The sequence below is a fragment of the Pongo pygmaeus genome, chromosome 15, assembly GCF_028885625.2.
Source record: "Pongo pygmaeus isolate AG05252 chromosome 15, NHGRI_mPonPyg2-v2.0_pri, whole genome shotgun sequence".
In the NCBI taxonomy this organism is placed as follows: domain Eukaryota; kingdom Metazoa; phylum Chordata; class Mammalia; order Primates; family Hominidae; genus Pongo; species Pongo pygmaeus.
Window position 1 is genome coordinate 22,466,058 of NC_072388.2, and position 10,394 is coordinate 22,476,451.

The window sequence follows — 10,394 nt, forward strand, 5'->3', positions numbered from 1 at the left end:
TAGACTACATAGGCAACTGCCTCTGCTCCTCACCAACCTCAGGCGATAACAGGAATTTAGGCTGGTAAGTGGAAGAGGGTGAGCAGGTGCTGAGGAAATCTGATCACTGTGATCTTAATTAGCTGCCACAGCAAATGGTGGCATTTAGGTACACAGTTCCAAAGGTTCTATACCAGTCACATACTGATAAGCCAGCCCTCTCTCTAAAAGAAAGCCTTGATTGGTAGCATTTGTGGACTTCCATGGGACATGTACTGTCGCTATGGCTGATTCAAGACACCACATGAAATCGCTGAATGAGGACTTAGAAGAGATGCACATCAGAAGCTCTCAGAAGCTGGTGAGCCACTCCACTCACCACTGGAACAGTAACTGGGGACAGTCCCCAGAAAGCCACAGGAAGACTTCTGCTGATCTTGTGGGCAGCCTGGGGAAGCCTCAGCTCTCACTCTGAAGATTTTGAGTAAGTAAAATGATTTATGCATCTCTGATTTATGGCAGCCATCCCATCACTTTGGATGGTTATCTAGCCTGTCGGGTGGAAGGTTCCCTCAGAATAGCCCTTGGCTCCTCTTAGGAACACACCCCATTGCCTTGCCTCAGGCTAGGACAGCCTCTTGCGTAGGCAAGGCAGCTCTATAGGGCTCATGCAATTAGTTCTGCAGAAAGCAATTCAGGTAGTACTATCCCGAGAGGAAGGATGAGAGTTTTCGGTGTCAGCTATTCCTCTGTCCCTCACTTGGATTCAGGCAGTACCTTCTCCCCAAGTTCCAGGAAATCATGAACACCAAGGAATCTGCCTTTGCTGGACTGGGCCTCAGCCAGAGATCAGGCCCAGCTAGAAGGTAGCAGGCATCCCTGAAGAGATGGTGGAATGGGGGTGGAAAACCAGTGTGAGACTGGATGTGCCTGCTTCTAGCTGTGGAGCGACTCTGCTCTTCAGCTGGGGCATGGGAAACAGGTCTTGGAGGGCAGAGCAGGAACAGGTCTGGAGGAAAGGGGTCTTGTCCTGGGGCAGAACCCCTTGAGAAGCTTCACATTTATACATCTTTGAGTCTTTCTCCCAAATAGTTAACATGTTGCTGAGCACAGAATCAGCAGTCAAAAACACATTGAAAGAGAAATGAGACTTTTATTAGCTCCAAGAGCATTTTTCAATACTAAGGCAAAAAGTAAAAAGAAGGACAAGGAAAACCAAGGCATAAAGAAAGGAACTAGGCGCACCCCAGAACTCACCACAGACACACAGCAGAGGCCTTCTCTTCATATCAAGGGTATGGGTAAGCAAGAAAGGCTGCTGTTTCATTGAGATAGGACCAACCACCAAGCCCAAATGAGAAGACAAGCAGAGACGTGTTGTGAGACCAGGAGGGTTAGAACTTGCTAGTGTAGAGGGCAATAATCCACTTGGGCACACGGAGGAAGGAGGGCAAGTAGGAGGCCAGCCAGTCCAGGCCAGACACGTGTGAGAGAACAGAGCTCAAAGACAAATAGTCTTGGACGGGGCGACCTGGGAACAACAGGAGGAGGAGGATTAGATTCTCATTTCCCACTCCTCAGATACCCTCACCTTGGCTGGAGAGACCGAGGGAGGAGTGGGCAGGGAACAGAGGGAACAGCAGTCAAGGCTGGCTGCTGCGCCAGGGTCCTCACCGTCCACATCCCGGAGGCCATAGCGTCGAGCAAGGTCACAGGATGGCAGCACCTTACCACTCAGGCTCAGGATATTGGGATCTGCGGGCACACAGACAGGTGGAGATGGCAGGCAGGGGAGTATGCAGAGTGACAAGGTTTGGGCCCAGTTGGACAGGGCACTGCTGAGACACACTCAGGAGCCCTGGAGAACTCTTTCTTTCTGTTCCTAGGAAGGCTCTTGGGCCTTGGACTTTTTCCACACTTCCCAGGAGCCTGCTCCTAAGGCTCTCAGACCTCAAACTGGGAATGCTGACCCCTTGGGCCTCAAAAAGCAGAGAAAAGAATGACATATTCCTCAATCAACTCCCGAGCCAGATCTGGGCACTGGATGCTACTGCCCTACACATCCTCCATGCCCTTTCTTATTACCAGCTGCCCCCAAATTTCACCTGTTGCCAAAGCCACCACACATTTGCCACTCAATTCGGTGGTTTCCGCAGATGAGAAGGCTGATTTGAACTGAAACACAGGGGCAGAGAAGTGAAGGGTTAATTTCCAAGAGCACTGCCCAAGTCTACTCCCCGTTTCAACTTCTGTTCCAGGAGAAAAAGACCAAAGACCAAAGAGGCCAAAGACCTCAAGCAGGGCCTGTAGGACCCAAAGTATTGGCAGGTGCCAGAGCCACTCCTCCCCACATCCAGGTGAGCCCTGTGCCCTGGCACCAGGATCTGCTGTCTTTGCTAAGTGGAGGATCTGGTAGTGCCAAATAGTGTTTGGACCTTCTAAGCTAGCTGGTGTGGGGGTCAAGTGCATGGGCTTTGGAGCTAGACAGCCTTTCCACTTAGGACATATGTGACCTTCAACAAGTTTCTAAACCTCTCTGAGTTTCAGTTTTGCCATGTATAGAATGGAGCTGGTATCTCCCTTACAAGATTAAAGGAAATAATGTGTGTCCCACGCTCAGCCCTGCACCTGCCACAGTAAGCACCTGGTGAGTGGGAGTATCTGGTCTTGTTATTGTCTTGTTATTGAGGATGGAGAGGCTGACTCCCCTGTGTTCTCTGCTTCCTTCGCCCTCCCCTTGCCAACCTGCTTAAACACAGGATCCTGCAGGACCTCCTCCTTTGCCATATGCTCCTTCAGCAGTTCTGTCTGCACAATCCCTGGCCACAGAGACACATAGCTGACCCCATGGCGCCGCAGCTCGTGGGCACAGTCAGCAGCCAGCTTGTCACACTGTGGAGAGGCGGAAGGCAGGGTAAGAGCCACCTAGCCGTGTCACCTTCCTGCCCTGCCCTCTCTGCTTCTACTGTGAATGCTCCACCCACCCTGCCCTTCCCAGGAGCCCCAAGGTCTCAGCTGTCCACCCTCCCCATTGTGATGCCTACTCTAGCCAACCGAGAGGAGCACAAGCAAAGGAACTGTCCATGGATGAGGCAGAGGAGGAGCTGAGAGGAGCCAGCCTTACCATTCTGACCACTGGGGACTGTACCTCCTGAGCTATAGGTACCATCACTGTCTTTTACCTCCTCAGCTCCTATGCCACTGGGTCCTCACCGCAGCTTTGCCCACACCATAGGGGACGTTGAACATATACTGCAGGCTTCCTGGGGAGGAGATGACCACGATGAGCCCCCGGCCAGCTGGTACCATCAGCCGTGCCCCATACACTGAGCAAAAGTAGTGGCCTCTAGAAGGTGGGGCAAGGGAAAAAGGAATGAACCGTGTTAGTGCTGGCCTGGGCGCCACAGCCTCTGGCAGCTTCCCCTGCCTTCTGGTGGCTGTTGTCCACTAGGAAGGCTACACAGGGTGGGTTAGCAACCTGAGGAATTAGGAGCTTGAGGCCATATTCTGAGAGGAAAAGTGGTCAAAATAACCACTGACAGATGAGAAACAGCAATCCTTGGGAGATGAAATGGAAGGCAAGAGCCCTGTCACAATAACAATTACAAACAAAATTGTTCAGGGGGAGAAAATTTAAGAAATGTAGAGTGTCTACATGGAAAAACTATAAAACCATGACAGAATAAGTACAGACAAAATATTTCAAAGCTAAGAACTGACATGTAAATCATCATTTCTATGTAAATCCATCCATAGATTCAGTCAAATTGGATTATATCTCAATAAGACCTTTTGGAGGAATTGATAAAATAATCTAAAGCTCAATGAGAAGAATAAACATGTGAGAACAGCCAGAAAAGCTGGGCACAGTGGATCACGCCTGCAATCCCAGCACTTTGGGAGGCGAGGGGGGCAGATCACTTGAGCTCAGGAGTTTGAGACCAGCCTGGCCAACGTGGTGAAACCCCATCTGTACTAAAAATACAAAAATTAGCCAGGTGTGGTGGTGCGTGCCTATAGTCCCAGCTACTCGGGAGCCTGAAGCGGGAGGATCTATTGAGCCCAGGAGGCGGAGGTTGCGGTAAGCTGAGATTGTGTCACTGCACTCTAGCCTGGGTGACAGAGTGAGATTGTCTCAAAAAAAAAAAAAAAAAAAAAAAAAAAAGAAAGAGAACAGCCAGGAAAATTCTGAAAAAAGGACTAAAAGGACTAATGTCTTGTGGGTGAGGGGGATTGCTTCCCCTACCCTGCTGTCACCCATATTAAAATGCACAGGGGCCAGGCATGGTGGCTTATGCCTGTAATCCCAGCATTTTGGGAGGCTGAGATGGGAGGATTGCTTGAGGTCAGGAGTTTGAGACCAGCCTGGCCAACAGAGCAAGACCCCATCTCTAAAAAATAAAATATAATAAAATAAATTAAAATGTATAAGACATAATAGTTAAAAGAATGCAGTACAGGTGTAACAGTAGACTGATAAGTCAATGAAACAAAACAGACTTGTTTTGTGAATGCAATGTATTACAAAAGGAACCTGTCAAATCAATGGGGAAAGTTGGATCATTTGAGACAACTGACCAGTTATTTGAGTTAGGGGAATCGGGTCTCTGCCTTATTTATTATTTTAAAATTAAGCCTAAAAGGATCAAATATTTAAATATAAAAAATGAAAGCACAGAAGTACTGAAAGAAAACATGATCAAATGTGTTCATAAACTTGAGGGGGGCAAGGCTTTTCTTAGCATCATACCAAGATAGAAACTATAAAAGACTGACAGATTTGACTTCTTAAAATTAAGATACACACACATACACACACAAATACAAAGATACATGTATATTTCTGTATATATAAAGAGCAGGGCGAGGCTGAGTATGGTGGCTCATGCCTATAATCCCAACACTTTGGGAGGCTGAGGTGGGTAGATCACTTGAGATCAGGAGTTGGAGACCAGCCCAGCGAACATGGTGAAACCCCGTTCTCTACTAAAAATACCAAAATTAGCCAGGGGTGGTGGCAGGTGCCTGTAATCCCAGCTACTTGGGAAGTTGAGGTATGAGAATCGCTTGAACCCAGGAGGCAGAGGTTGCAGTGAGCTGAGATTGCGCACTGCACTCTAGCCTGGGTGACAGAGCGAGAATCCACCTCAAAACAACAACAACAAAAAACGAGCGGGGGGAGTACGCATGTGAAAAATGAGTGATAAATGGGGAAAAATATTTGTAAAATATATGCCAAAGTCATTTGTTTCACAGTGATCTCTTATAAATTAATGCAAAAGTCAAAGATGATTTACAAAAGAACAAAGAGCCAATAAGCAAAGGGGAAAAAAAGTTCAACCTGACAAATAGTGGAAGAAGTATGAATTAAAACCCCTTTATGTATTTTCGGCTTATTATAGTAACAAAGCTTGCCTGAGTGCATGAGCTGACGCTGCCTGGTATGGTAGAGGACATGGGGAAACACATATTCCCCTTCATTGTCTTGATATAAAAAATTGGTAGGGTCTTTTTGTAGGACAGCTTGATAATATTTATTAAATCTTTAAAAAGTACATATTCCTTTTTTTCTGTTTTTCCCACAGTCTCTATAACCTAAGGGAAGTACATATTCTTTGATCTAAGAATTCCAGTGCTGCAACAAATAAGGGATTAGAGAAATAAATGATCATACATCCTCCCAATAGGATATGTACAAGTATTAAAAAGAATGAGAGATATTTATGTGAAAAATCTGAAAGACTATATGCCAGGCTATTAATAGTAGCTATATCTCAGGCAACAGAGCAAGGGATGGCATTGAGGGGAATAAGATTATACTGGTCTTCAGATTTTTTCCATATTTAAAAAAAGTAACACACACATAACTTGGTAACCAGAATAAATTTCTTTTGCATGGGGAAAGAGTTAGGACCTTCCAAATGAAAACAAGTAGAGTTATAGTTTTAAAGGAAAGTGCAGCCCAAGGTAATACAGAGGAAAGGCAGTAAATGCGCATGGGGAATGGGTGGGCAGGAGGTGCTGGGGGGCTGTCAGGGGCTCATCAAAGGGCCTTTACCTTGGATAATTCATCAGGGCCCACAGTCGAGGGTCTGGGCTTCTGCCTTGAATCTCTGCTTCAGGGTCAAAACCCTGGCCAGCAAGAGATGAGGGTGTGGAAGGCACCTCTCTTTGGAGGCTATGGTCATGAACACTGGCCAATTTCCAGCTGTTAAGGTGTTCCTTTTTTGCCTTTGGCCTCACCATCCTCCTCTGTCCTAATGATCTTCCTTCCACTGTGGAAATCACAATTGCATTCTAATCCTGCTTCCTTAGGATTGTTACCAGAGTACCAAAATTGGAGCGGTGGGTGTTCTTACATGCTTTAGTCACAGATTTGCCGATAATCTCGTGGTTACTCCCACAGGTGACTGATCACATCCATCAGGCATGGCTTGATTATATGACAGTGTAACATCATTCCAACAGTAACAGAGGCATAACTGGTGTGCATTATGCTAGGCGAATTCTAAATGCTGTGTTTCATCTGACTCCTGGGCTAGATGACCTGGTGTGACCCAGTGATATCCCTGCTCTCCCAACTCTGACCCGGCAGTGCCCTTGCCTGTGGGTGTGGAGTGAGGATGTGGAGACTAAAGAGCATTGGTGTTCACTCCTTCTTCTTAAGCTTTTCCCGGTCTAAAACAAAACAATTTCTCCCTCTAACCATTTTGAAAGTATAGACTACAGGCTGTGCGCATTACTGAGAGGAGGAGGCTTCCTCCCTTCTGGGTCTTGCATTTGGATAGGCAGAGAGTGAGGCAGGAGAGACGCCAAGGGCTTGTTCTGATGAAAATTAGTGACAGAAACAAGGCAAGAGTTGACATTCTCAGGTACAGACTCACCTGGATGGAACTTCTCCAGAGGTAAGTGGGACAAATGGAATGGAAGGGAGAAGAAAGAGATGGGGGAGGCCAGAGGGAAAAGGAGAGGGCATGTAAGGAAAGGCCTGGCCGTCGAGCTGGCTAAGTGAGTGAGGGAACACGGGCCCTGGCAGTGGAGCACCCACCTGAGTCCGACGTTGTTGATATCATCCCACATGGAGGCAGGGGTTTCCCAGAATGCCTTATTCCTGGTGTTCAGGATCGTCTGGAAGGCACAGGGAGGGTGATGAATGATCCGAAGGTAGGGAGGTGTGAGGGGCTGGGTAATGGAAGGGACAATGAGTGGGGATGAAGATGCAGGGATCTGAGGGGGAGGTCAGAAATGTGGAGTTGGGAACAAAGTTCAAAGGCTACCTGGACCCCTGCATAAGCGTTGTTGACCAGCACATCTAGACGCCCTTGCTGTTCCCGATCCACTTGCTCAAACAGGCTTCGCACTTCACTCTCCTGGCTTGAATCGCACACCACAGGCACACATCGGCCCCCGAGGGATTGTGCCTGGAGTAGGACAGGGGATATGAGCTCACATTCGCACATGGGTGTGAGTCATGACAAAACTCCGCAACCAAAAGTGGGCTTGAGAACTGAGAAGACAATCCTAGGAGAGCCAGCTGCAGAGGCAACATGGCAGGCAACGCTGCCCTCTGGTGTCTGTTTGAGTAGTTTCAGGAATGATAGGCCTCCCCACCCCAGAGCAAGGTGAATTGCAATGCAAGTTTTAATAATCTACATTTACTGAGGCCCACCATGTGCACGGCATTGTACTTTGCAAGTAGAGGGTAAGAACAAGTGAGGCATGGAATCTGTTCTTGAGAAATGAGTAAGCATCCTTTTCCTTGTTGTGGTCATTTCCATCTCTCATGCCCTTAGCTCCCACCCTTCACTACTCACCTAAAACCTCTACTCAGTCCCAGCTCTCTTACCCTCACTCCACCAGTGCTCCTGCTTGGTAATTGAAAAAACCAAAGCTATCAGCCATGAGTGATTTCTACTTCCTGTTCTGTCTCACTCTCTACAAATGCCCACAAACCTCCAACTTCAGAGGAAGAAGAGTCCCTTATCTAAGAACAATCCTCCTATTCTCCAAATTTATGCTCTGGGTCCCCGCCTATTACCCTCCTTGCCTGAACTACTGCAATGCCTCCCAACTACTCACCTGACCTCCAGTCTGTCTGCCTTAAATTAATTCTTCATAATCCAGCCAGTACGACCTATCTAAAACACAAACCCTGTTCAAAATCTCCTAACTGGATCTCCATCTCTTAGAGAATGAAGCCTGAGTTCTCTATTAGGGTCTTCCAAGACCCACTCTTTCCTCTCCAGCCTCTCACTCACTACTCTTCCCTTGCATTATCTCACACATCTACTCTTTCACACACCGTCCGTATGCTTATGGAGCTCCCTCTGCTGGAATGCTTTTCCTAACTTCCTTTACCTAACTCTTACCTTTCAAAACTCAGTTCAAGAACCACCTATCTCCTCCAGGACGCTTTCCCAAACCACTTTCCCTAGCCACTCTGCTATGTCATCTGGATGCTCCCCAACACCCCTAGAGCATTCTGTGCATATCTCCCTCTTATAATTTACCATATTCACATTACATTGAAATGACTGCTTTCTGTACCTGACTTCCTGTTGGAATCTATCTTCATTTTTACTTTTAATTTTTTTTTTTAGAGACAGGGTCTCACTGTCACCAGGCTGGAGTGCAGTGGTACAATCATAGCTCACTGCAACCTTGAACTCCTGGGCTCAAACGATCCTCCTGCCTCAGCCTCCCAAGTAGGTGGTACTACAGGTGCAGGCCACCGTGCCTAGCTAATTATTTAAAAAATATTTTTTGTAGAGACTGGGTCCAGCTATGTTGCCCAGACTGGTCTCCAACTGCTGGCCTCAAGTGATCTTGCTGCCTTGGCCTCCCAAAGTGCTGGGACTACAGGCATGAGCCACTATGCTGTACCATGGACTGAATCTTTGAAGAGCAGAAATTAGATCTTATTAGTCTTGGTAACTTCAGTGGTTTACCAATGCCTAGCAAATCATGGATACTCAAATATTTATTTAACTTAAGTCTAGTAAATAAGTAAAAAATGTACAGTTCAATAGTCTTGCCTGAAATAGAGGAAAGCACAGGTCCACAACCCTCTGCTCTCAAACAAAAAGCTTTTTACTTTTCTTCTCTTTCTTTTTTTTTTTTTTAAATACAGTGTCTCCCTCTGTCGTCTAGACTGGAGTGCAGTGGCATGATCATGGCTCAACTCCTAGGCTCAAGCGATCCTCCTGTCTCAGCCTCCAGAGTAGCTGCTGGGACTATAGGCACATGCCACCATGCCTGGCTCAAACACAAAGTTTTTTCATAAAACTCACTTGGCGGCAAAATTCTACCTTACCTGAAGTTATTTACGGGGTTTTTAATTTCCACTTTGAATAAATAGTCACATCTTCTTGAGTAGTATTATAGTTTCAGGTAAGGGATTAGGAAAGGGAGCTGTTAAGTGGAAGGGCTCTCTCGGGTGGTTTCTGCAACTGTGGTCCCAGAGGAAGCACTCACCTCCTGAGCAACAACGCGAAGGGTGTCCAGATGGCGGCCAGTGATGTAAACTGTGGCACCTGCTTTGCAGAGCTGCAAGGCAATGCCACGGCCAATACCCCTGGAGGCACCAGTCACCACACACACTTGGCCATTCATGGGAGCTGCCATGACTCACAGGCAAAGGAGGAAGGTCTGTGGAAGCAAAGACTTGCTCTGAGGGAAGCCTGGAGACTGTGTGTGTGTTGGGGCGAGGTGGGGGGGGGGGTAGGGGGGAACCTCACTAGGGCTAAGAGGAGGAGCCAAGGTAAGAATCCTTTGAGGGGAGAGGAGTCAGAGGCTGACAACTGGGTGCGGGCCTGAGGGCAAGGGAGTCAGAGGGTTGTCCGCAATCTGCGGACAACTGGGTGCGGGCCTGAGGACAAGGCTGACTGTCTTTTGGGAGGCCCAGAGAGTGAAGAAGGGGCTGAGTGGGACTGTCCAGAGGTGGACAACTACTACAACCCTCTGAGTGTCGCTGCCTGGATGGGGGAATCTGGCGCGGCAGCCCCTCGGGGCGCGTCCACGCAGAGTCCTGGGCTATCTGGAGCTCCGGTCCCTGGCCTGACCCAGTCCGGCCGAGCCAGAGGCGCAGCTTCTGGGCCGGGGATGAGCGCGAAGCCTGGAGATCCTAAGCCCTAAGTGGGACGAGCGTGTGCCGCTTACCTGCCACCTGCGCTGCCACTGAGGTCTGCAGATTGCGGGGCTGCGGTGGAAGTCTGGGTTCTGGCCCAGATTGAGCCGGCGACGTGGAGGCAGTGTTCAAAGATTGATTCTGTAGTAGGACCGAGGGCGATTCTGTGCTGGGGTCGAGGGGCAGAGTCCGGGGCCAAAGTTAGACCTGCGGATGGGGGCGGAGCGAGCTTGGGGGACACACCCACCCCGCCTGGCTGGGGCCGCGCGGAACTATGACGTAGTAGCTG

The 10,394-nt window shown here is 48.3% G+C and overlaps 1 protein-coding gene and 1 long non-coding RNA gene across 2 annotated transcripts; one reads left to right on the forward strand and one right to left on the reverse strand.

Annotated features, from left to right (window-relative positions):
* The first annotated feature begins 329 nt into the window (after positions 1-329).
* On the forward strand, positions 330-2,624 carry LOC134738133 (uncharacterized). The gene is made up of 3 exons (XR_010123683.1): positions 330-463; positions 2,238-2,336; positions 2,542-2,624. It is a non-coding gene; the product is annotated as an uncharacterized LOC134738133 (long non-coding RNA).
* DHRS1 (dehydrogenase/reductase 1) lies at positions 1,113-10,359 on the reverse strand. The gene is made up of 9 exons (XM_054447947.2): positions 10,138-10,359; positions 9,454-9,627; positions 7,257-7,400; positions 7,028-7,107; positions 3,193-3,325; positions 2,725-2,871; positions 2,085-2,154; positions 1,654-1,734; positions 1,113-1,510 (listed from the first exon to the last, which is right to left on the reverse strand). The coding sequence occupies exons 2-9, from the start codon at positions 9,601-9,603 to the stop codon at positions 1,374-1,376; spliced, it is 942 nt and encodes a 313-aa protein (XP_054303922.2). The 5' UTR covers positions 9,604-9,627; positions 10,138-10,359; the 3' UTR covers positions 1,113-1,373.
* Between the last annotated feature and the right edge of the window lie 35 nt (positions 10,360-10,394).

Excerpts from the sequence above, each read along its gene's own strand:
- DHRS1 (XM_054447947.2), bottom strand. The coding sequence starts at position 9,603 with ATGGCAGCTCCCATGAATGGCCAAGTGTGTGTGGTGACTGGTGCCTCC. Across the intron at positions 7,108-7,256 it reads ACGCTTATGCAGGGGTCCAG|ACGATCCTGAACACCAGGAA; the intron begins GTAGCCTTTGAA and ends TGTGCCTTCCAG. Across the intron at positions 1,511-1,653 it reads TGGCCTCCGGGATGTGGACG|GTCGCCCCGTCCAAGACTAT; the intron begins GTGAGGACCCTG and ends TGTTGTTCCCAG.